At 39.7% G+C, this 25,535-nt stretch overlaps 6 protein-coding genes across 9 annotated transcripts; 2 read left to right on the forward strand and 4 right to left on the reverse strand.

The window, feature by feature from the left end:
* The first annotated feature begins 195 nt into the window (after window positions 1-195).
* Window positions 196-4,116, forward strand: LOC124183167 (FAS-associated factor 2). The gene is made up of 8 exons (XM_046571326.1): window positions 196-747; window positions 829-909; window positions 1,053-1,278; window positions 1,468-1,654; window positions 2,017-2,190; window positions 2,631-2,726; window positions 3,262-3,574; window positions 3,802-4,116. Exons 1-8 carry the CDS (start codon window positions 685-687, stop codon window positions 3,964-3,966), a joined length of 1,305 nt encoding a protein of 434 aa, XP_046427282.1. The 5' UTR covers window positions 196-684; the 3' UTR covers window positions 3,967-4,116.
* Window positions 4,117-5,069: 953 nt separating this feature from the next.
* LOC124183175 (nucleoporin NSP1-like) lies at window positions 5,070-8,377 on the forward strand. 2 transcript variants are annotated; one of them, XM_046571334.1, is made up of 5 exons: window positions 5,070-5,646; window positions 5,757-5,811; window positions 5,895-6,066; window positions 6,198-6,284; window positions 6,392-8,377. In XM_046571334.1, exons 1-5 carry the CDS (start codon window positions 5,562-5,564, stop codon window positions 7,958-7,960), a joined length of 1,968 nt encoding a protein of 655 aa, XP_046427290.1. In that variant the 5' UTR covers window positions 5,070-5,561; the 3' UTR covers window positions 7,961-8,377. The 2 variants fall into 2 exon arrangements, with proteins under 2 accessions (XP_046427290.1, XP_046427299.1); XM_046571343.1 differs by lacking the exons at window positions 5,070-5,646; window positions 5,757-5,811; window positions 5,895-6,066 and adding an exon at window positions 6,099-6,117.
* Window positions 8,369-9,903, reverse strand: LOC124183188 (serine/threonine-protein kinase RIO3-like). Of its 3 annotated transcripts, none has more exons than XM_046571355.1 (5): window positions 9,785-9,903; window positions 9,408-9,502; window positions 9,125-9,306; window positions 8,956-9,056; window positions 8,369-8,867 (listed from the first exon to the last, which is right to left on the reverse strand). In XM_046571355.1, the coding sequence occupies exons 2-5, from the start codon at window positions 9,500-9,502 to the stop codon at window positions 8,565-8,567; spliced, it is 681 nt and encodes a 226-aa protein (XP_046427311.1). In that variant the 5' UTR covers window positions 9,785-9,903; the 3' UTR covers window positions 8,369-8,564. The 3 variants fall into 3 exon arrangements, with proteins under 3 accessions (XP_046427311.1, XP_046427319.1, XP_046427329.1); XM_046571363.1 differs by having other exon boundaries at window positions 9,408-9,555; window positions 9,785-9,902; XM_046571373.1 differs by lacking the exon at window positions 9,408-9,502.
* A 329-nt stretch (window positions 9,904-10,232) lies between these two features.
* On the reverse strand, window positions 10,233-12,220 carry LOC124182658 (U5 small nuclear ribonucleoprotein 40 kDa protein). Its single transcript, XM_046570194.1, has 6 exons — window positions 11,993-12,220; window positions 11,776-11,905; window positions 11,365-11,678; window positions 10,690-10,962; window positions 10,438-10,603; window positions 10,233-10,378 (listed from the first exon to the last, which is right to left on the reverse strand). Exons 1-6 carry the CDS (start codon window positions 12,170-12,172, stop codon window positions 10,326-10,328), a joined length of 1,116 nt encoding a protein of 371 aa, XP_046426150.1. The 5' UTR covers window positions 12,173-12,220; the 3' UTR covers window positions 10,233-10,325.
* Window positions 12,221-12,401: 181 nt separating this feature from the next.
* On the reverse strand, window positions 12,402-16,033 carry LOC124179581 (dihydrolipoyllysine-residue acetyltransferase component of pyruvate dehydrogenase complex, mitochondrial). The gene is made up of 6 exons (XM_046564138.1): window positions 15,733-16,033; window positions 14,984-15,135; window positions 14,325-14,728; window positions 13,726-14,105; window positions 13,264-13,563; window positions 12,402-13,158 (listed from the first exon to the last, which is right to left on the reverse strand). Exons 1-6 carry the CDS (start codon window positions 15,852-15,854, stop codon window positions 13,029-13,031), a joined length of 1,488 nt encoding a protein of 495 aa, XP_046420094.1. The 5' UTR covers window positions 15,855-16,033; the 3' UTR covers window positions 12,402-13,028.
* Window positions 16,034-17,433: 1,400 nt separating this feature from the next.
* On the reverse strand, window positions 17,434-22,933 carry LOC124187868 (integrin beta-nu). The gene is made up of 12 exons (XM_046580056.1): window positions 22,748-22,933; window positions 21,923-22,164; window positions 21,210-21,495; window positions 20,900-21,064; window positions 20,330-20,788; window positions 19,930-20,092; window positions 19,668-19,834; window positions 18,993-19,165; window positions 18,692-18,891; window positions 18,365-18,480; window positions 18,189-18,280; window positions 17,434-18,081 (listed from the first exon to the last, which is right to left on the reverse strand). The coding sequence occupies exons 1-12, from the start codon at window positions 22,931-22,933 to the stop codon at window positions 17,937-17,939; spliced, it is 2,394 nt and encodes a 797-aa protein (XP_046436012.1). The 3' UTR covers window positions 17,434-17,936.
* Between the last annotated feature and the right edge of the window lie 2,602 nt (window positions 22,934-25,535).

Below are 25,535 nucleotides of genomic sequence, written 5' to 3' on the forward strand. Positions count from 1 at the left end.
ATTATATCTAAGTCCATCTCAGATGTTTTTTGTTCCAGCTTGGCCATGAAAAATTTATTATATTTAATTGACAATTGCTAATTGGAAATATCCAGCCGTCCGCGGAAGTGCAATGGGAACATTGCGGTGGCGCATGACACAACAAAATTGCGATTTGAATCATAATCAAATATAATAAACTTAAGTACTTGACTATGATATTCCAATTAAACAAAGCTGTGTAATCGTTGATTCGTAATTCGTCTTATCTCTCTGTTGGCTTAATTGTTTGCGCGCAAGTGTCGCAATTTGAAATAATCGAGTATATATACATAGGTATAATATGTAGTGTATTGTAACCAGTGAGTCTCCCTCTGTAGTGTCCATGAAAAACATTGGATAGATAGTCACTGAGGAACACTGGTCGAATAAATGCTCTGAAGCGTTGGAAACACGGAAGGCATTGCAAAGATGCGCGAAAGTGACTTGTGCTTGTGATGATCCAGCGTAGCAAGACGTATTGAAATTAAGGTTAATTTTTTTCCCCATTCCCGAACTAACTACCCAAATGATCATTCGGTTAGCTGGTTGCTCAAGTTTTATAAGCGTCTCATACTGTAGTTGATAAGCATTTAACAAAAAAAAAAAAGTTGAAAAGGCATACTTCATTACACAATTTTACACAAGTCAAAATCGAAACCAACCATGGCAGATCTTAGAATTGGAGAGTTATCTCCTGATCAAACAGAAAAAGTTCTTCAATTTCAGGTAAATTTCCTCCTTCATACTTGAACTTTTGTCAAAGACTTACCTATCGATCAGTTAATTATCGTCACCACACTTTTCTAGGACTTGACCGGTATCGATGATTTGTCTGTGTGTCAAGATGTTCTACATCGTCACAATTGGAACTTGGAAGTAGCTGTACAGGTACATTAAACTTGCAGATCATTCATTTTCCTGATTACTTATCGACCAGGAAGCATCTTTGTTTTAATAATTGTTTTTCTTTTTTGTCAACAATCTTAACCTCCAACCCGAGCCTTTATATTTATTACTCGATGAAAATCTAGGAGCAACTCAACCTGTACGAAGGAAGACCCTCCATGTATGCGCAAGATTCACGGTCTCGGCCACCGCCAGTCATCGATGATACGGGATTTCGAATCTATTTTAACCCTCCAAACACTTCGGATAATGGCGGCAGTTTATTCTCTTATATTTACACATTGTGGTGCAATATTGTCTCTAGTATCGGACAACTACTCCTTGCTATATTTCGCTCAGACATTAGACCTAGTAAGTGTAATCATAGTGAATTGCATTAATTTATTGTTACTCTGTTGCGTAGTGATAAATGGCTAATACAGAGGTTGTGACTGCTGTCGACTTGTAACGTAGCAATCCAGGTTCATCTTTAAGATTCGACCAACATCATATGTCCTTGTGTTTTACAATAACTCCGTAAAACCATTTACATATTCGCAGTATCTTCGGATCCTGTGGAGGATGTTGTAAATTTCATAAGAGTATATGAGGAGCGCTACGGAAATATCCATCCTGTATTTTATCAAGGATCCTACAGCCAAGCTATTTCTGATGCAAAACAGGAGCTCAGATTCTTACTAGTTTATTTACACAAAGACGAAGCTCAAGATATTGATCAATGGTGCAGGTAATCTTGGTTCACTGCTTGATTCAGATTTCTAACTTTCTTACTGCGTGTGGATGATTTTCAATCACATAAATATTATCTCTTAGTGTAAAAGTAATTAACATGTGCAAGAGCCACGCTCACAATCTGAAGATCCCATATTTCCACTGATAATATCAAAGTTATGTACTGAAGTGTTTATAAAGCACTTTCAAAAATGAAATTTTATTATTCCTGAACGTATAATGAAAGACATGCATACATACCAAGCTATGGCATTTTCGTGATACTTAAAGCTCTTACACATCTCCGGTAGACTATATTCTATTCTGTAAGTTTTGCAGCCAGAAACAATATCTATCATATATTCATTTACTCCTCAGAAGAACTCTGGGCGATCCAGAGGTGGTGAGGTTTATCAACACTCGAACACTATTCTGGGCATGTAACGTCCAGTCTGGAGAAGGCTATAAGGTTTCAGAAGCTCTTAGGTCAGGCACTTACCCTTTCCTTGCCCTTATTGTTCTCAGGGATAACAGAATGACTATCGTTGGGCGGTGAGTGGTAAAACTACGACATACGTTACAGATTAATCATGCTGCCAGTACCTCTTAGTCAAACACATAACATAAATGCGCGTTATTGTGGTAGACTATATTTGGAATGTTCAAGACTGTTTTTGTATTTCATATAAAATAGCATCTGATAACAGATGACACATTTACCTTCAGCACCCATCAGTTACTAGGCACTATGTCATACTAAATAAAATGACACCAAAAATAGCTTAAAGGTTGTTTCCATTTTAAGTACAATTTGAAGAATGGAGAATCCAGTTTATAAAATTCACTAGCCTGTGCGTACCTTTATTTATGGGGAATTCAATCTCAACAAATAAATTACTTTGTCGTACCAATTCAAATTAACTGTTAATTACACAGAACATCGGATAAATTTGAATTTTTCTATTAATCATGATATTATTAAATGATCTCAGCATGGAAGGTTCACCTACACCATCTGAACTGATTCCTCGCCTGCAAACTATTATGGAAAATAACGAAATCGGTCTTATTCAGGCAAGACAAGATAGGTAAGATATAACTATTGTACATACATATCCACTTATACCTGGTAAATTATAACAAATAACAAAGAAACCCGATCGAAAATTGCATGAAGTTGAAGTTAGTACCGTTATTGTAACGACACACTGAGAAAGAAATCACTGCCTCGCAACTTTAGAATGACTTCAAAGAAGTACAGTTTCCAAAATGGCTATGTTTTACTTTTCAATATGGTTTTCTCAATCTCTTGACAATCTCAAAATTGTGAGATAACAATTTTTCCCAAACATGCATCGTTATGTCAACGATATATGAACTTCAACCTTGCACCGCAAACCAATCTTATAAAATCAGATTGCAATTCTCTTTACCCAAAATCTTCTGATATTTGGATGCTTAAGGCTTTCAATGATTTCGTTATGCTTGCAAATGTGAGTACAATAAGGGCCAGCCCAAATTGACAGCAGGGTTTATACTGTACTCAAAGGTCTAATCAGCAAAACTAGAATTCATAGAATTAAATATTATCAAATTAATTGTATATACTGTTACATTGTTCAGGGCAGAACGTAGTGCAACTCAGTCTCTGCGTCAGCAACAAGATGAAGCTTATGAGGAATCATTAAGAGCTGACCAAGAGAAGGACCGACGAAGAGAAGAGGAGCGAAGAGCGAAAGAAGAGAAAGAAGCCAAGGAAAAAGAAGAACTCAATGCTCAAGAGCGGGAAATTCAAAGAATTCGTCAAGAGAAAGAGCTCACAGTTAAGAAAGTTCCATTAGAGCCCAACCTTTCCAACCCTAATGTGTGTCATCTTCAAATAAAACTCGGCGAAAGAACTATGAAAAGAAGATTTCTATTGTCTGACACAACCGAGGTAAATTTTTTATTGAGATACGCATCACAGTCGTCCTACCTATGTCAGTAAAATATCATCAACTATGTCAGTAAACACACATTGGAAGTACACAAAAAGATCCGTCACATAACATGATTATTATATGTTGTGACCCTTTACATTTGTCCAAAAACTATGGACATTGACTGTCTAATTGTAAGTTTATTTTGGAACGTAATTCTCTTGAATTTTACTATTCATTTCAGGACGTGTACCATTGGATATTCTGTCAGCCAGATTCGCCAGCTAATTTTGAAATTACAACTAGTTACCCAAGAAGAATTCTTTATCCAGCCAACATTATACGGACATTGGGTGAAGCTGGATTAACACAGCGAGAAGTGCTACACGTTAATAATTTGGATGATTAACACTGACCAATATACCTACCTACATTCACTATTTTCGGTGTCACTCCGAGGAATGAATGATTCAGCGGAAAGAGACGTTTACTGAAAGATAATATATATTTGATACATTCTAGTATTTTACATACTACGCCACTGCTACACGGTAGTAAAGAAAAAAAAACTATCGAGAGATATATAATTATTGAAGATTTGAATATGTTAAGCTTTTCAAAAAGCTTCTTAATGTGTATAATATTTCTACAGAGATGTACTAAATTAATATAGTAGATACTTAACCATTTCTTCCTGCGTCACCTACAGGCAGATTTTTATACGTGATTCATTGGGTCACCTTGCTCTTTCTACAAATATGCTTCTAAACATCACAATCATTTCTATCTCCTAGAGAAAAAATTAATTTTGCACAGCTATGAATTAGTCAATTAAACCATTATGGAACATAATATATCACTCGATGCTTCGACCCATACAATAACGTATTGTTTCTCAGTTACTTCAAAACGAAATAGGCACCCATTTAAAAAGAAATCAGGGATATTGTGGAGGTTTAGGCTTAAAAAATACATGCGTTACTCGGCGAACACTATGGACTCGAAGTATAAAAGATGCAAGCTAGTCCTAATTAAGAAAAAGATACTTGAATTACTCAATCCTTATAAACAAAATTATGTTATATTTAATAACGGCGGTACTCTTTACATCGAGTCTTATTATCGAACGTTATAGGCCTGATTTTAGATGAGATTTTAGTTAAAAGTATTGTACCGTAACATGCCTACGGAAAAGTATGTATGTAATTAAAAATTTACCGTATGAATAAAAACTGAAAGTTTTCATTGCAAATCTCGCAAGGTTCGAAAAGTATAATTTTATTCTACTATTTCAACATACGGGTTTTTACTCATTTTTACGCATGATCGAATAACCATATCAATTATCTACCCCTTGTAAGCTTGAATCACGAAGTCACTCAAATGGGTGAATCGACAGAACTTGCCGCAGTAATCGTTTACATTGGGTTACTTTTTTGTACCACTAACGTCGCTAGTGTTCCTTTTGTACCGACGTGTCATTAGTTGCAGAGATGTTCAAGGTCGACTAATCGATGATCGTGCAATGTGACAAGTGATTCGTAGAAAGTTTTCACTGCCGCCCTCCCTCCACCGTCTTCAGTGCATGCAGCTGTTTATGTACATGGAGTTCGAGCACTTTGTGTAGTCATGTGTAGTTTCCATGCGCAAGGTAGTACTGCGCCAATGATATGGCTGCACAATTTACGTGATAACACGACGTGACACTACCTGCACTTTCCAGAGTACAGTTGTTAGTCTAGTCCACGAGTGATGGAACTTATTGTTTTTCCGTTTCGGAATACAGTGTCAGCAGTACGAGAACCATTTCAGTACGCCAACAGTACTTCCTCTAGTGTACGAAATTTTGTACATGAAAACATTTATCTCATAGGATGTAGAATGTTATTGCGAATAGTCGGATGCATCTCATGTAATTATTTCCATGTCGTCCGGTGTTAAACCATAGAGGTATTTGTCAAACTCGCGTATACGGTTGTGTCGGACTAATAGTAGTCTTTCATTATGACAACGTGCAAGTATTTTCTACAAGGCAATTGTCGTTTCGGCCAATATTGTCGATTCGCACATACAGCCAATACAAATTACGGTAAGCATTTCGTATGAGAATAGGTTATATGAATCTGCATAAAATCTTCTAGTTTTACCTACCGTCGACCGTGTGATGTTAATGTAACTGTTATTAATTTCAATTTGTAGGTGATAACTCGGCCCTGGCAAACAAGCCCAGTTACACAGGAGTAAAGACATTAGCGTGCGTATATAAACATGTTCCAGTACATTTAACAAAGACCCGATGTTCCTAACTCGAGAAAATGATCAAACCTTTATTATTAGCTTTGCAGTTGCTGAGGAAGTCTTGTTCGTTGAACGAGGTGGACAATGGCCGTTATCTTGTTTCGGTCCATTCAAAGAACGACCGTGTATACCAGGCATGGAAGACTTTTCACCTGATGAATTTCATTGGGAAATATATCAAGCACAAAAAAATGGCACCGTCGAACAGACTGTACGAGTCGCAGTTTTTTTGTAGTCACTTTTTACCATTAAGTTTTGACTGGTTTGACTTTATTTTTTCTTAAAATTTCTGAGCACCTACCTTATGTTACCCTGTTAATCGTGTGTTTCGTAAATTTACAGAAACTTCAATTCCAACAATTGTGTCAAGATATGAAAGCTAAACGTGACCTTTTGAAAAATCCTACGCAAGAAATTGCAGCTATGCTGGTAAGGCTTTTATTTAGTTAGGTGCTCTCATATCATTGAAAAATTCTGATAAAACCTCTGCAAAAATGTATGGATAAATTTGACACATGTGAATTATATGCTTACAGGAATATCTTCAAAAAAGTGGGCAAGATAACACTTTTAATACAAATAATTCCTTGACGAAACATTCAAACTTCTCATTTGCTACTCCTCAATTGGCAATACCCAGCACGGGTACACCTGCATCGAACTTGTTTACTTCAAAGCCATTTAATGCCATCAACACTTCCAATCCCTTTGGAGGAGCGACATCAACGTTCGGTGCTACAGGCCCAACAATTTTCGCCTTTAGCAGTCCAACAAACAATTCAACTTTTGGCGCAAAGCCAAATTTTGGTGCCAATCCTGTTTTTGGAGGTACTGGAAATCCTGTGTCGTCATTTGGTACTGCTGTCAACAATCCAAGTTCAGTATTTGCTGGTGGAAATCAGAATGCTTCATCTTTCGGGAATACTGCTGCTCAAAATCCACCCGCTTTTAATGCCCAGCCTGTATTTGGTCAATCTAGTGCATTTGGTACTTCAAATTCAGAGAACACCCCTTTTGGAAGACTGCAATCGACTCAATCAAATACAATATTTGGTGGAACCACGACACTGACCAATTCCGTATTTGGTGGAACAGCACCGACTGCAGCAACTACCTCAATTTTTGCTAGTACCCAACCTGCTACAACGTCATTGTTTGGTGGGGTATCCCAACAAACTGCAAGTTCTATTTTTGGTGGATCATCAATGACGGGGAATAGCTCATTGGGATCTGCGCAGACTTCTCTATTCGGACAACCAAAGACTGGTACGATTTTTGGTGGCGGTCCAGTATTTGGTGGGGCTCCAACCTTCGGTGCGCAATCAACCCCAGGAATATTTGGTGGGCAATCAACCTTTGGGAGTGTTCCTACAACTTCAAGTAATGTTTTTGGTGGGACAACTGCGGCTACACCAACGTTTGGATCCATTGGACACACTGCTCCTACATCATTTAGCTCTGTGGTCAAATCTCAGACAGCCAATTTCAGCAATAACCAAAATCCGCCCCCATTTGGGTCACCAGTATCTACATCTAGTGCAAGCCCATTTAATTCTATAGTATCTACAGGTAGCACACCATTCGTTAAATCTCCAGGGCCATTTACCACTGCTACAGTTGCGTTAACTCCGTTTTCTGGAGCTAATCGGTTCGGATCTGTTGGTCAAACGATAGACTCAACTGTAGGATTTGGCGCAACTCCAACACAGTCAGAAACGCCATTTGGGACTACTCATGCAGTTGATATTTCACCATTCAGCCAAGGATCATCATTCGGAGGTGTGCCAAATTCTTCGCCATTTTCTACTACCAATACTATCGTTTCCACAGCCGCCAGTCCATTTGCAAATCAGTCACAGCTGACTAGCAATTCACCTTTCGTAGGATCTAATTTGACCAGCCAAGGATCCGTGCTCACATCATCGCAAACTACGTTGTTTGCTAATTCACCATTTGCATCTGTGCAGAGGGAGATTGAGAGTATTGATGAAAGTTCTTATACAATTGAAGGACAGCTAACAGATGATGAAAAAGCCGTGTACTTAGCTAAACAGTTTACGTTAGGCAGGATTCCATTGAAACCACCTACAAAAGAACTACGTTAATTCATCAACAGCAATAAAAATTTTACTAGCATACTTTACAGTTGTGAGCTACTGGTTGAAACAGTGGTTTGTGATGTTTAAATCGAGCTAAACTTCATAATTCTTTGAATTAAAGTCTTTTCTGGATTTTTTATTTACTATTTAATATGCTTTAGAAATCTAACACGGTATTAGCTCTGCATATTTTTTTGGATTTGAAGACCTTTCAATGTTTAAATTTGTCAAACCATGAGTGTATGATCTATCGATGCCATGAAAACGTGTTTGAAGTGTATTAGTAGTACATAGCTCTCTAAAAACTCATTGATCAAGGTCCAGCCCACGTTTATTGTTAGTAGTGCAACGAAATTAACTTTAAAACGATATTTTTAAGTATCGAACTTTGATACAATAGAGAATAAAAATATATTTATTAAATATTGAGTAATATTTTACCCAAACCTTTATTTAGCAAACAACGAGAATTGAAGTTATTCAAGGATATTAACACTGCTCGTTCTGTGTGTCAGTTACATAGTAACAAATTGCCTAATTATAATTTTCAGGCATTGTCGAATTAATTCAGTAACATGATTATATTCATTTTCCTTTACTCTGAAGTCTGTCAATCTTGCGAAACAGGTAGTGGGATTTTATCTACTATTTGTTTAGGATTAGGTCTTGCTTTGGCCTTCTCACGAGCACAATGCGCATGACTGTGCGCTCTCAACGAATTGAAAACCTTGTTATTCAATTTCATATCAAAACTGCCAGCATCGCCTGTTTTTATTCCAGGTGGAAAAGCAAGTACTCTGCAAGCATTGATTCTGGATGACATCAGCATGTCATGTTTTGTAATGATCTCCGATCCCTCGCCAACTCTCTTATATCCGCAACGTGGAATGGAAGCGTACTCTTTTTCCACGCTCTGAAAATATCGTAATGGTACTTATAATTTTCTCTCACATAAGGATGGTTGTTTTTACAGTACATTGTGTAAATATTCAGATATTCACCACAAATCTATCCCAGTCTCTATTTTCCTCGTCTACTTCAGGCTTACGTTCATCAGGTTCGACAGATGGACACGTTCGATAATTTGAATAGGAAACATTAACTACGATGGGAAAGAGAAGTAAAACGTATTTATCGCGAGCTTCAACAGTCTTGCATTGTTTAACGCACCTTTGGAGAAGCCATTGAATTTATCTTCAGTACGTTTAAGCATTGAGTCATATTCTCGATTGAACTGAGCTTGCAACGTTTGTGCAATCACTGCATCACTATCCGTGTCATCGAGCTCTAACAATCCGCACTCTTCTGGTGTTGGTTCTGGCATTACCAGGTCTGCGTGTTTACGGATTTCTCTGAAAAATAATAAATATCAAACCTGTGTAAGGAAAAACACTAAATGTAACGCAGAACTCGTAATGGCATCAGGAAACTTGAACAGTAGATAACTATTTACTTTTTTTGTAAGTCTTTAGCCACTTCCTCTGACATTATTTCAGTAAGACTGACTGCTGTCGCGGGTGGTTGAATTTTACCCCATGGTGATGACATCTTGATGATAATAATTTAAATTTATAATTAGATATAAATATTAATAATATAAACTGAAACACAAAACGATGTATCAGTGGACTGTGATTTTGTTGGCGTTAACTTACAACAAACGCAATTCGAAAATGTTATTCAGTCGTCAATCGATTGCGCCATAATTGTACATATACATACTCTATGAATACGTTGGAAAGACCTTGTCGAGGGTGAATTGATCTATGCATATTTCTACATACTATTTATGACAGAGTATAATCCTGTATTACGTTAAAGTAATCTTACCTCAAAATAAATTCGAATATTACAATTTGAACAAGTAGAGTCTTACTGATTTTTAACCAAGGAGTGAACTAAGTTTTTATTGCGTTGACACTGGTAATGGCTTCCAACAATACGCGGATAGGCCTCACAGGTGGCAGGTCCAGCGCCACGGTTTTCAAACGTCAAAAATGTCTTGTCGTAGAAACAGAATATCTTGTGGGTGGGAACGTATTTTACGATGCTCATTCGCCGGATAAAATACGGAAGAGCATCTTCGGCACAGAAATATCCGGGAAAATCTTAGCCTTTGTATTTAATCCTTGCAGTGAATCTGGATTTTTTCCTCATGATTTGAGGTATTACGAAAATCTTTTACTCATAAATTTCCGGTCAGATGAAATAGTTTTGAACGTGTTAATATGGTGAGATTCGGTGTTTTAGAACAGCCAGAAAGCAAAAAACGTCATAATTGAAATATAAGGTACAGATTTATTGACAATGAAGTTTGGAAAATCATATCGTATCTCCTTAAAAGTAATGTTTAGAATCTCAAGGGCAGTATTCAGCCTTCAATTTCTCCAAGGTATATCTGTTTGTCACTGGAGCCGGAAACAACTGAAACATGAGAATTATATTAGACTTCTGCCTGCACAAGATGAATTGCTTTTACTTACCGATTGGTTCTTTTGGATGAAAATCAACATCGTTAATTGATCCATTATGACCAGGGAGCTTGTAAAGGATACGTCGGCTTGTCGTGTCCCAGATATAGTGAAATCTATCTGACGATCCTGAAGACACTTTGCTGCCATCTGGTGACCATGCACACCTCAGAAGGTTCTGCAAAGCATTGTTCAATCAACATTACGAAAATTGGACAATTGCATAAAAAGAAAATGAAAAAATGGTATGTGGTTTAACTTCACCTTCTCGAAATTATGCTGATGGCCGGATAAAATTTTGACGCATCTTTCATAGGGTCCAAAAGGACGGACGTCCCATATTTTAAGGGTGTTGTCCATTGAATTCGATAATATGTAAGAACCATCTGGACTCAGGCTCAAACCAGTAACCGTATCTGTGTGACCCTTCAATCTATAGAGCACTGCGTTTTTTCGTAAGTCCCAAACTTTAATGTCGTTGTCAATACCCCCGCTGATGACTTGTTCCGCTGTATCATTGAATGTCACAGCAGTTACCTATACATACAAAAGTAAAAATAACTCTGAGATGTATGTAGATTAGAGTAAGGAGAGAAAGTAAAAATTTAAGAACTTTGTACAAATGGTTTTATGCATATTATTTGTGTAATCGATCTATAGCAACGGTAATGAATGTTGTCTATCTCTACTCCTGAGATGGCACTCTAAACTCAATGTGTGGATAAATCATGATTATTATGTACCCAAAACTCTATAAAACTACTGTAGGTTCGATGGACATATCACTAATATTTGGGTTATCGATTTCTTTCTATATTTGGCATTTGATTGGAAGAGCTTTTAGCTTCTGTGATCCATCTGATGAATTTCTGACTGATTTAAAATTCATTGATAAAACCGTATCCACGTCTTATCTGATATACAAGACACAATGCATACCTGGTAGGTATTATTAAGAGTCTGACACTGGCCCCTTTTTCTTGGATCCCAGACACGAATAGTGCTATCATCACTGCCAGAACAAAGTTGTGTAGGTCCTCTCCGAGCTCCGGATATAGAATTAACAAACGATGTGTGTCCTTTGAGTTTCTTTATTCTGTATCCAGATCCGAGATCCCAGAGTCCCAGGGTCATATCTGTGCTTGCAGTGTACAAGTTACTGCCATCTGGGCTGAAGTGCATTTCCATCACTGCGCCGCTATGGCCCGACATTACAGCAATGTTCTCACATTCGCCATAGACGTTCCATATAACTGTTATCATGGGGCAGTTTTATAATATAATAATTGAATATATATTAGAGTTTATCCGACATGCGATATTGAAACATGTTGCATAGTATTTACTCACATATTTGTCTGTCAAAACCCGTCGATGCGAGGTATTGACCCTCCGGATGAAACTCAACAGAGAAAATATCTCCTTGGTGTCCTTCAAGGAGCATAATCGGCGCCATAAGTGATGAAGTTCTGGGAGGGCCCTGTGATAAGAATTATCCGATTTAGTTCCAAGTAATAAAAGTGTCTCAATTCGTCTCTCAGAGAAATATAAGTGAGGTTATATTTACACTTTGGATCACCGCCTTTTCTCTACTGCTGAAAACCACTTCATTTTTCGTCCTTTTCGAAGCTGGCACCAATGCTAGAATCTCATCACCTTTTCTCTTGTCTAAGATCGGCATTGTTATTGTAAAACTGTAAAATGTCTTTTCACAAACAACAAACCAGCGAGCAGCCGAACTGTGCATATATCATCCCAAAGTAAAAAGACACTAGCGTTTTGTGATTGCGAATTGGGTGGTACGCTTACATCTGTGCAACAGCCGGTCAGTATGGGTTCTGCATTACTTACTGATGCGAGGTCTTCCATTGTTTTTCTATGTGACGCACTGATGATTGGTACACACGATTGTTTTTGTTATGAATCGCTTACATCAGGACGATATTAGTAGTTGAACAAGTAAAAAATAAGGCAAGTATTGATATTGTATAATTTATTAAATACTTAGATTACTTAACTATCTATTTACTTTGCACAGTAGCATTAATTTTCATCTATTTAGATTTTAATGTTTTAAACATTATCATCTCAGTGCCAACATTTACCGTATTAGGAGGACGAAAAGATTGGCAACATCAAGTATGTACATGTTTATTCTGTATCAGTTACCTGAGGATACTAAACTGATTTGATCTATATAAATAATAGGAAATAACATTTTTATCGCGCTATACATACGTTCGTAGATGCGTTCAACAGTTGAACGAGTACATTTAACGACGGCGAATATAACTCAGTTTGTGTATTCTTTTGTACATTTTCAAATCTACGGAATAGTACATACATACGTATGTAACATAGGTATATACTTATCGCGAAGCAAACTTATTTTACACGCAAAGTAATCTACAGTGTTGCAAGCTGGAAAATTATGTTATAAAATTGGTGCTACTTAAGTGATCCGCAAAATCAATTAAATGTTATTATCCACAAAAAATGTACACAGGACAATCCACTTGTCGCATACCCCATGATGGCTCTTAGGGATGATCTAAAGTAGGCTTGTAGAATTGATGAGTGTAATTTCTCAGCACATTGATTCTTTATAGGAGCATCGTCGTTGGATTTTCCATGAAACTTTTGAATGCTGTGAGCCATTGAGCTCCAACCGCTCCATCCACAGTGCGATGATCACAGCTGGCTGTAACGCTCATGAAGTTTGCAGTTTCGAATCTGTGAAATTTTACAGTAACAATATGATGGAAGAAAGTGCTCGATTAACTGAAAAAAAGTCTAATAAGACTAGTTTAGGTACTATTAGGAGATTTCTTAGTTTACCCTTTTTCGTTTTTCGCTGGAATCAATCGAGATTCGGTCGTACCAACAGCCAGAATGATGGACTGTGGTGGATTTATGATTGCGGAGAAGGTTTTAATACCGAACATTCCTAAGTTTGATACAGTAATCGTTCCACCTTGGAATTCGTTAGGCTGTAGCTTCCCATCTCTCGCCTTTGCTGCCAAAGCTTTCACTTCTTTGCTGATTTGTACAATACCCTTTGTGTCAGCTGCGAATACAATCGGAGTGATAAGACCATTGTCTGTACTTACAGCGACGCTTACATCCACATTGTGATACCTGAAGAGGAGGAAAAGAAAATGTAATATTAATTTAGTTGAGATGCCTAGGTTAGGAAATTCATTGTTTTGGTATACAATTGGTACGAAACACTACTTATTTCATTCTGCGATCACTCCCGTTCAATTATAAATTACTTTTCATATCATTATGAGAACTCACTGTCTAATGACATCCCCAAGCCAAGCAGTGTTGCCATCAGGAACTTTTTTCGAAGCCATTGCGATGCCTTTGATGATGATGTCATTTACGCTAAGTTTCACTTGATCTTTTTCTAACATTTTGTTGAATTGTTCCCTCATTTGTAAGGCAGCGTCCATCTTAATGTCAACTGTCAAATAATAGTGTGGAATATTCTGTTTGCTTTCAAGCAATCGTTTTGCTATTACCCCTCGGATATTTGACACTGGAATATCTGTGTATACACCTCCAGCTGCAGGTGCTGAAGTTGGCGCGCCAACAGACGAAGAGGGAGCTGCAGCAGAAGCACCTGCAAGGTCTTTGGAAGTCACTGAAGCGTATAATCCTGAACCCTTAAGACCCTATTTGAGACAGAAAATCCATTACCTTCGAAACTAAAAGTATCCTGAGATTCAGAAGAGCTGTTACTAAACATTTCTTCTTCACTAATATCCTAAAAAAAAAAAATTCTTTGTTTCTAAGCAACAAAACTATTACTACAGTTTGATAAATCTATTTTTTCACCTCTTCAATTTGTCGATCTCATATCTTGACAAGTCGATCAATAATATTTCACTCACTTGTAAACTGAGCCCCTTTTCACCTGCAAGCCGCCTAGCTAACGGACTTGCAAAGACCCTGTCACCAGACATAGATGTAGGGGTTGCTGTAGCAGCTGGAGCTGGAGTCGGAGTTGGGGCTGGAGCAGCCGCTGCTGGGGCAGTTGAAGCTGGAGCTGCTGGAGCCGGAGGCGAGGCTGATGCTGCTGGAGCAGCTGTTGCTCCATCAGCTTTATAGTTTTTGAAAGCCGCAACGCTCGCCTCATCGGAAACAATGATACAAACAAGTTGGCCAATCGGAACATTTTTAGTACCAGCAGGCACGATTATTTTTGCCAGGTAGCCTTCCTCCGGAGTTTCAAATCCCATTGTGGCTTTGTCAGTTTCAATTTCAGCTAGGAGATCACCTTCGTTCAGCTTGTCACCTATGGAAAAAAAATTGTCACATGAAAATGATTAAAGATTGGTGTCAGTATAGATTGAATAGGCTTGCGAAATGTTTTCAACTTTACTAATATTATCTTCTTAATAAAGGATTGGATCTGTCGAAATCTGGGCTCTACTCAAGAATGTTGGCAGATGATTGTAAAAGAATTTTCAGTTGAAATTCGAAGTAACTTTTATATATTAGAATACACATGTTGCGAGTTGATATTTATAAGTAATTTTGCAAAGTTCACCTTCTTTCTTATGCCAACTAACTATAGACCCAGTTTCCATGGTAGGTGAGAGAGCGGGTAGCATAACGGACACGTGATCCGGATAATCTGCGTAGAACCTCAACTGCTGTGTCCATGCTGTCACTGCACGAGGGCTGTGACATAACTGAGGCCTGATCAACAATTGTATCATGTATAAGATTGTTTTTTTTTCCAGGATTCGAGTTGGCAAAAAGTAATTCTCAACAGTATCTATCCATCGTATCAAATTTACAGTAAAAACTGGAGGTGTCATATGATATTTAATTGAAAAAAGGTACAGAGAAAAGATGAAAAAACCACACACTTCTCTGTAACTACAAAGATACAAAGTGTGATTGAATTTCGTGAACTCAAGTAATAATCGATGGACACCAGGCTTGAAAATATTCTCAACTTGTGGATTAAAAATTTTTTTTTTTTTCATTTTATCATTGCACACATGGTAATGTATAATAATTGTGATCACGATGATGATATGAACCGTTATCAAAGATGACGAAGTTACAAACCTCAGTGATAATAAATAAGAACAAAAAAATGTGAACAGGAGTAGAAGAGGAGGAAGCGAGAGTTAAATGATTTGAATAGGAAATAGAAACATACGTAACGTGACGTAACCTCAAAATCACGACGATCAATGTTACGTTACGGTGGTGTTACAACAATTTGTAAAAGGTGTGAGAGAATGAAGATTGATTCATGGGATATACGAAGCTGCGTTGAGATACCTTTGCAGATGTTTTCTGTGAATACATTCGACTGCCAAACATCGTACGACATTCGTCCGTACAACATTTCGAAACGTGACGCGCACCAGATCGGATCGGAGGCTCGTTGTGGTGCGTAACATCTCTACGGTGTTGATAATTTTCAACAGTTCTATTTGTAAAGTTTCACCCGCGGGTATGTAATTCGAATTTGAACCCTAATTCTTCTCAACGGCCAAGGGTATCACTTTTTGGTCAATCGGTCAGTGACGGATCGTAAGATGGCAATGGCAAATTAGAGGTCGTCTGCAAGGTCACGTGGGCACAAGCACAGTTTTCATTGAATATGACGTAACCACATGCCGCAGAATGCGGGGATATGATTGGTTGGCAACAGACTGGTCTTTACTCCTAAAAACTCCACTTTGCCTTACGACGTCAACGGCGCTGATGCTGTCCGCCTGACGTAGCCTGACGTTGCAGGGCGGTAGGGTTTAATTAAACTACCCACAGCAACGAACCGAGGATTAAATACGATAATCATCGATACTGGAACCGCATTGCAGAGTTCGGTTGACGTGGAAATTAACATGTCGAGATTGTCGGTTACGAGACCCTCGAGCGACGCTGATGAAGATCCTAACGTGAAGACGGATCAGGGACGGTTTACTTTTTCAAACGGTGACACCTTCTCCGGTGGATACATGATCGTCAAGGATATTCGATCGATTATGAGACAAGGTTTGAAATTTCTAGCCTTGTATGGTGTTAAATTTATGTCGCGAATACTCGAGGTTTCGTCTTTCTTTTCCTGAGAGATTCAACGTTGGATATAATATAGCTTTTTACCGAAGTAAAAAATCTTAAAATCGTATATAAGTATGTATGTGGCTTATTTTGATTTTACTTTCATCACGATCATCTTATTCAGGTAAGAAAACATTATACAAAATTTTCCCACTCTCAAAGTCTGTAAAAAAATCTTAAATTTTTTGACAAAATAACCCGGAAGCATATGATATGTCTGTAATTTTGAAGACGGAGAATACGTGAACGCTTTCAAAAAATCTACAGGTCATGGAACTTACGTAACTGGAGATTTCAATAAATATGAAACTTTCTGGGTAGAAGATCAAATCGTCGGAGAAGTGTACATATCGTAAGGAACTGAAAAATTGTTCTACATATCTCGTTGCTGGCGAGCTGAGAGTCTGCAATAATATTGCGTATGATAAACATAAAAAATTGTATTAATCCAATTGACCTGCTTGTAACAATGACGGGAGGGCAGTCACAACAACGGAACAGAGTACAAAGGAACACTTTGCGCTTCTGGAAAAATGTTTGGTCGCGGAGACTATACTTTCACTGACAATTCTGTGCTTGGAGCGGTTTGGGATAATAATGTGCCTGTAGCTGATATAACATTGAGAGAACCTGCAGGTTATACTTGGAAAGGTGTTTCTGATGGAAAAGTTAGTTGAAATTCCATTCTTACCAATTACACCGGCAGCTAAGAGAGAATGAACTCTTTAGTACCATTTCATGTACAGGAAGTAGTATTCACAGCTGGTAATCATTTTTGGGATGAGATTAATCCTCCAATCGACCTGGTAGAGGACGAAGAGGAGGAAGGTGAAGAGCATTTTGACGTTGCAATTGGTTCCAAGGGCGCTGAATTTTAATACGATCAATTCTTCAGACATGAGTGTTGAAACTCGATGGAAGGACAAGTTTCTTTATTCGAAATCTTGATCAGTTATTGGAAGACAGCAAAGCAACATGTTCGTGAATTGTATAATATACATCCGTACCAATAATAATCATCGTCATTTGGTACTTTATACAAAATGTTTATTGTTGTTAAATCGAGCGTATGTAAAATTCAATCTGTAACCAGTTTACGATCCGTATTCACAAATTGACATCGCATCACAAGTGAATTAACTTTTCGATCGTCTATAAAAAATCGTAAAACCTACGATGCTAATTGCTGCTTATATTTGACGCTGTATATTTATAGTATAGAGTAATAATACGTATCAAACTACGAATAATAATACACACTCACGCATTTTCTGCGTTGAGTTTTCGCGCGTGTAAAATCACTTACAGTTTACGACTAGAATGTTTGCAAGTACATTCACGAATTCGAATCAAGCAAACTCTTTCTTCTGTAACTATTGTGCCGTTTCTATTACCCGTGTGTGCAATCGGCGCTATGTTTAGTCTTCTTTGATCATCGATGGTACCCGAAAGCGTGTTGTCGCAGGACGAAATAGTGGATTTTCTTCAAGAGCGTAGACCGTGTGTTTTTGTTCCTCTTCGAATCTCGCGTACTCCCTCTTATCCTTCAACGCCGTGCAGCATCTGAAATTTTGTTTCAAATCCATGCTCATCGCTTTGACTATATCGAGTTGCGTATAACGTATAATATCAGAAACTTTGCATTTCTCCACAAGAGATTTCCTACTTACTTCCAAATCAGGAGGGCAATAATGCCCAGCAATACCACTAAGAAAAAGGCCACTCCCGGTACAACCGCAGCCGGTAGTGGAGTTCTGCAAATCTGGGTGGGGGAAATCGATGTAATATTTACGATCAAACTTCAAATCGTTCACCGAACATAAAACCTATTACCGAGTTCTAGTACCTTTTCCCCAATGCTTAAAGTAACGGTGTTGTCCTTGTTGAATTCGTAAACATAGGGAATCGTGCACACCGATGAGTCTGAGGTATAAGTTCTCACGAAGCAGTAGTGGTCACTAGCTGAATAGAAGTATTGGAATAATTAAATTCTATTATATTAAATAATTATTAAATATTATATATTAAATTCGCAAAGATTTTGTCCAAATTCCTGATTTCTTTGACGAGGTCTCTTTCGTCGCACGATGCAAACCAACTGCACTATCACAGTAAATTGCTGATCATGCTGCGATCTACTTAAAAATGATCCAACGTACCGTTAAAAACTTACCAATATCTACTTTTGAAACCTGTTCGGTCTTGTAAACAGTAACGTTGGTACGGCAAAGATTAACAGCATCGCTCGGTGCTTCGACTGTAGCATTTACGCAAGGTTCGTAAAGGTCGCAGAGTCCGCTGCCTCCAGCTCCTGCCGAGGACTCGCAGAATGTGCCTCGGTAGAAAAACCCGTCCGGGGCAGTTCCGTTGCATCTTAAAATTTTCTTGGCTATCATATCGGGTCAGCCGACTTTGTTGACAACATTGACACAACATCGCGCATGTACTACGACAGCTGTACAAGATATACCTACCGGCATTGGCCGCAATCGCAGTATCCATGACTCCCACACACTTCTTTGCTTCCCGGAGCAATGCACAGCGCGTCTCCCACGGGACATTGGCATGTGTCGCCTGTCCAGCCAGGCCTGCAGACGCAGCTTCCGCAGTCACATGTGCCCATTTCGCCGCACTCGGTACCGTTCACCTGTTAAGTCATTTTGGAGCAATTGATTCTGGTTATGGGAATGCCGCACTTTTAAGGTTCCTCGATTCTCGAAAGGAGGACACGGTCAGTGTCATGGTTGTCGATCTACCGACACGTCGACAAGCGGACCCGTATGCGAAAGTTGAGGGTCATGGCTTCCTCCATCACTGACCCGTGCAGGATTTCACAACTCAGATATGAGATATAATATATGGTTCGTTACTTATATTCTCGTTTCTTTTTGCGGCAAGTCAGTACGGCTGCAGCACAATAATTGCATACGTTTTTATCTTCTACATTCCATCTTGATCGATCATACGAGATTGCATGTTCGACCGTTATGCATAACTCTCGGTATGCTGGTGATTGCATCGTGTTAATAACCGCGTCGAAGATGCAAAATATAGAAACGGAATTCATGGGAATCAAGATTTTGTTGTATCACAGTTCCGATTAAAAGCTTCGTAAACAAGTTGCATAGATTCTACGATCAGGAATATACCTTATCGCACGGGGAACACTGGCAGAAACGTCCTGAGTAGCCTGGATCACAGGAGCAACTTCCACAAATGCAGTCGCCGCGATTAGAGCAAGGAACATTTTCGCCGGTGTTGATGCATTGCGAATTTATACTGTCTCCGGTACTCTCTCGGCAATCGCAGGTTTCGCCTAAAATCGCACGGAATAACTCATATCAACTGCGATCATTTTTTATTGTTTTTCCTTCCGTTTTTCATGGTGAATATCAAATATTGAGAACAAACCTGACCAGCCAGCATCGCACTTGCACAAGCCGCATTCGTTCACACCTTGATTGCAGTACGTATCGTCCTGCTCGCCGCAATCGCACCCACACATCAGTTCTATCTCGATTTCTGTCTGCGAAGCCTCCGAAGCCAGAGCGTCTTCGATGACAACCTTCTGCCTCTGGGGATGGAAGGAATATAGTTAGAACTTGCTGATTCGTCATTCTTGAAGAACAATACCATTTTTAACTGCTATTGTCGTGTTCATGTATCGTATATCTGCAGCGATCAAAGAATTCACTACTCTTTAAACATCATTTCATTACGAACCTTACAAAGTTATCACTTGAAGTCTATGACGTGATATTACGTGAGGTAGCAGAGTTGAAAAATAAATTGATTTCAGTGTAAAAATTACCCAAAGACTTTTGTTCTGCGGACATGATCCCAAGGAGAAGGAGACGTTGAAATCGTAGATCTGGCCCTCCTTGATGCCGTCGCACTGCGACGTTTTTAATTCCGGACCAGAGAAGTTTCCGCATTTGGAAGAGTACTCGAGGGCGAATGGGCCCGTCGAATTGTCCCGTAGTACAACTTTGGAGACGATGTCGTGATAAGCACGTTCCACGATCTCCAGAATGTTGGAACTGTTGCCGGCCAAGGTAGCGACCCTGGCCTTTTCCTCGAGTATCGTCGCTATACGTTCGTATTCACTTCGTCGATCTTGCGTTACGGCAAATATTACGTTAACTTTGTGGTCTAGAAGAATTCTCGACACCTCAGCCAGCGAGGGGTAGTCGTAAGTTGTTGACATGGAGTATTCGCCATCGGCATTCAAATGACACTGCAAATCGTTTCGACGTACCGCACCGCCTAGCTAATCGGAACAGATGGATTAAACAGGGGGCAACTGCAATGCCGAAGAAACAAAAAGTGAACGAACATCAACGACGAACCGAATCAACGAACATAACGAGTAAATTCTCACCTTTCCATCGCCGGCGAAATGAAGAAAACCATCAGTAGCCACTAACATCAGCTTCCTTGCTTGATGAGCCCAACCAACTTGATCGGCACAAACAACAGCTTGAACTACGCCATCAAGGCCTCCCTCTAGGTTGTCCACGTTCCCAGTTACAGAACTTTCATTTACCTTGGAAGAAAGTGGTAAGCAAGCAATGAAACAAGTTGCCTAGTATTCGTCAAGCCGACGCTACCGGAGTGATATTTTGAGGATTTTTACTGCGAGCTCGTTTAAAATGGTTCAAAGAAAACTACAATGTCCATTGCATACGTACTTTCGTGACAAACTCCTGGATATCGCCGGTAAGCCGCATGTGGTGTCTAAAGGCGTAGAGTGGAGCGCACGTGGCGTGTTCGCTTTGACACGGGTTCTGTTCGTGGCCAGGAAAGACGTACGGCATTAATGGTTTGTCGGCATAGCTACCGAAACCCACTCGATAGTTGTCAGTAAAGGTACCGAGAGTCGTTGCCAGTTTTCCGCCCAAAGAAACCAGCGTGTCCTTATCATCCTTCATTGACCATGTCAGGTCCATCAAGTAGTACAAGTCGATAGGATAATTTCTACAATCGCGTACAACGCAAGGTCAGGTGTAATGTAAAGTTATCGGCATTATACGTAGTTTTTTTTTTTTTTGTAACAACGTTTCTAGACCTTTGTGAGAAACTGTATCGAAAAAGTCCAATTACCATTAATCCTATAGCAAATATGACAAATCGCACAACGTATATCATCTAATGCAGAGCGTAAGAAGACACCGAGAATGCTTGGACAGAGATACGGATGATTGTATTCATCCAAATGGGATATGGTTACGTAGCGATGGAGCATGGTCAGACCCATTTGGCAGAGACACATAATTTCGATTTCTGTCTTGATTGCCGTGGTCTTGCAAGCATCGCGAATTGTCGCTTGAGGTAACAGAGATAACGCGATGTGAAACTTGCCTCCTAATAGCGTATCCGAGTTTCGTTAATTCCATTAACTTACTTGGCTGGTCTAAACTGAAGGTTCAACACCTGCGTTGAGTGCGGCCTCAACTTTAGCTGAACCTTCTGAGGCCGAAGTTGAACCGGGATTTTCCCAGCGGTGACGTCCCGGAATTCTTCATTTTGACTAAATTCGATTTTCTCCGTGACAGCTACTTGCATTGCCGATTCGGGACAACCGAGATCTTGTAAAGATTTGGCGGTGCTGCATCTCGGCTTCCCAATAGAAGTATTTGTGTATTCCTGTATGATCGGAAATAGAGACGTGTTGAAATGGTGGTATATATGGTGAAAGTTTCACTGTTGCAATTCTATTACAACGCAAATGGGGAATCCTCGGCTTGGAACCGCGTGAAAATGGACCCGGGCTGCCACATTGAAACGGTCAATACTGAAGATTTCTAAGTGAGTAAATTGAGAAGTGACGCCATTCAAGACATATCATCAGATCACGTTACGGTATAACGAAAGAGAAACTCAACGTCACTTTTTGGGCGCATAAAGGGAGTCTCAACGAATTCTCTCCACTGCTCTTCGTGATATTATCATTCGATAGCACGTATTATTCTTGCGAACGTATCGACAATTGTTACGCTTATCGTAAGTCTCTAGATCTCGTTCGTAGATTAGTTTGAAGCACGCGACCACACAAAGTTGGTGTAACGCGTAGGCAGACGCGACGTGTTCGGTGTAAACGCTACATCGAAAAACAGGAACGTTCCTGACTTGACATTACAATTTTCAAGCTCTTACGTAAGCATAAAATATACATTCACGGTATACGCGAGTAGGTGTTTCTCTATTAGGTAGAGTAGAGTCTGCTTACCCAGTCACTACACCACGCGCATCTCGAACTCGCTTCCAGGCAAGCCGTGCACGAGGTTTGCAACAGACACAAACTGAGGCTGTCGGTAACTTGAGAATAGACACAATTTACCGCTGTGCAAAAAATGATTAGAAACAGAGTAATTTTCACAATTCCGATCGCTCTTCCTCGTCCTTTTGACTCCATCATGCAGGTGGCCGACTGTGCGTCCAGCTGACGCGGTCCAACGATTATTACGTTATCGCACAATAACTCTCGCGGGAACGGTTAGGCGGAAAACGACGCACCTTGCATTGTCATCTCGATTCGCGATTTGCCCTGACGCAATTAAAATCGGTGTCGTTATCGGTGATTGTTGGATGAAAAATCGTCTATCGCCGATTTTCGGTTGCGGTTGCTATCACCGATCCTCGAGGACTGGGTGGGAGCGAGTAGCCGCGGTACCTGGACAACTCTCGGATGGCTGCGGTGAGACATATATGTTGCAATAAGAGTTCTTTATTTTTCTTATCAGCTTTATAGCGATAAGAGAACGATAAACTTTCGGAGATTGCAGAGGTGAGAGGGCGTCGGCGCGGCGAGCGACTCACGCCGGCTTAGGCGAAATTAAACTCTGTGGATATCTTGTGGCTGGTGCTGCTGCTTATGCTGGTAGACTCCTTTATTCAAATTACCGTGGAGGTAGAAATCAGCGTGAGTTAATCGTTCACCGGTTCCGAGGATTGTCGTTTCTTCTTCCACCAAGATTACACTCTCGAACACTATACACCTCTCGACTGTTGTAATATCGTATTATACGTACCGGCTATAGACACTCGTTTGCACAGCTGTATCCTACGCATATGCGAACTGTTCTTTGAGCAAAACTCTGGCTCGTTACCGATCTGAGAAACTGGAGGTGGCCAATCGCCCGATATGCCGGTACCGAACTGCTATGCCGATTTATTCGTGAGCGAGAGTCAATTTTGTTCAAGAATTCATCGTTCCCGTAATATCCTATCCATAGTACATCACATACAAAACCCGGAAAGTAACAAATCGCCAGAGAAGTCCTGAATATCGGAGTATAACTCGAACAAAAAATCGTCTGGTTGACGAAAGTTTACTTCCGTCGTCGGTTACCTAAGCGATAAAAAAGGATCATTTTGTCCTCGATGTAACCAAACGGCCTCGTGATATTATTTCAAGGCTAGCTAACCGCGGTCTGTTGCTTTTGAAGTCTGACGATTCGTAACTTTTCACACGTTTCGATTGATTATAAATTATACACGTAGCGACAGAGGCTATATCTCACAGCATAATACGATCAACGTTCGCGTATCCACTGTATTCGCACTTGATTCCGCACGTATAGTTATTACCGGATGATAAATAAAAATTATCCATCGTATAACGAATCGACGCGCTGCTCGTGGGATTTAGACTGGTTCACCGGCCGTTGTAACATGAAAACAAATAAATATACAGTACAACGCCCGGGCCAGACTTGAACGTTTCAATGGCCACTAGACCAACAATAACGGTTTACTCTAGGGCCAGTACTTTGTCGGACTGGTTCGCTACGACGGCACGATTTCGTATTTCCCCCGGTGCCACAGCGATGATGCCAGACTCATCGTCGAATCTGCTGCCTGCAGACACAGCTCCGGCACATCAGCAGCCATCCTGGTACCAGATCCGCTTCCGGCGAACCGATTTTCGCCTATCTGTACGAAACGCGGTAACATGAAACGAATGTTTGTCGTTTCCCGTAAAATCGAATATCCGATCCAAGTCCCCGTTCGTTATCTACATAAAATCGTGCGTGTTCCACTAGCAACTCCGTACGAATATACGCCCGGTATAATATATTATCTACGCGCCGCATTGATCGGGGTAGGAAGAATTTCGGTAAATTTAACGACCTATTTAGCCTACGATGCGTGTCGGTGTATAAATGTAAATGCAAACGCGAGTCTAAAATAGACGAGGTATTGTAACCGTTGATGGATACAATTGTTGCACTACCGCGTATGCACTGAGAATAGAGTTTATTTAGTGGTAATAAACGTATGGGTGCTCGGATATGGCGAAGTAAACGTTTCGTTATTATTATCAAATTTTAGTCGAGCCAAATAAGGATCGGTAAGAATTTCTTAATAGTGGATAAATCGTATTTGGCTCAACTAAAATTTGACATTAACAACGAAACACTTGTTTCGCCATATTCAAATATACGTTTCTTATAGTAACGATAGATGAACTTTTTTCTCAGTGCGCGCCAGACGTAAACGCGATAATCGGTATACGCGAGGAATACGAGATGCCCTATTTCGAGAGAACGTTATACGTCTGTTTTTGTGTTACTGATAAAAAATTACACCGACGGCGATGCCGTAGTCTCGTTAGGCGAAATACTACAAAATGTAGGTACTATCACGTAGCGGTAGAAGAGATCGTTACAAATATAGTTACAGGATTAGGGCGACGAACTTTACATAAGTATTAAGCAACTTAACAAGGCGTGTTTCATTTCAAGGCTGTTTCCCTTGAAAATTATATCATCGAGCGTTATCAGCATCGGGATATTCGGACTATTGTACATATATCGTGGAGTTAATATTAACAATCGCATAAATGTGCCAATGGCGAAGGAAGAATCGCGCTATGGTGTACAAAAAAACTGTTTTCGTACCGATGAACGGACACAGTTAGTGATTCACTTCGCGAGTAATTATTATTGAAAATAACAAAGCCAACACAGGCTCTTACAGATAATATCGTTGGAAAAGACTTTGTTTAGGCAACA

This window comes from Neodiprion fabricii, chromosome 1, assembly GCF_021155785.1.
Source record: "Neodiprion fabricii isolate iyNeoFabr1 chromosome 1, iyNeoFabr1.1, whole genome shotgun sequence".
Classification (NCBI taxonomy): Eukaryota; Metazoa; Arthropoda; class Insecta; order Hymenoptera; family Diprionidae; genus Neodiprion; species Neodiprion fabricii.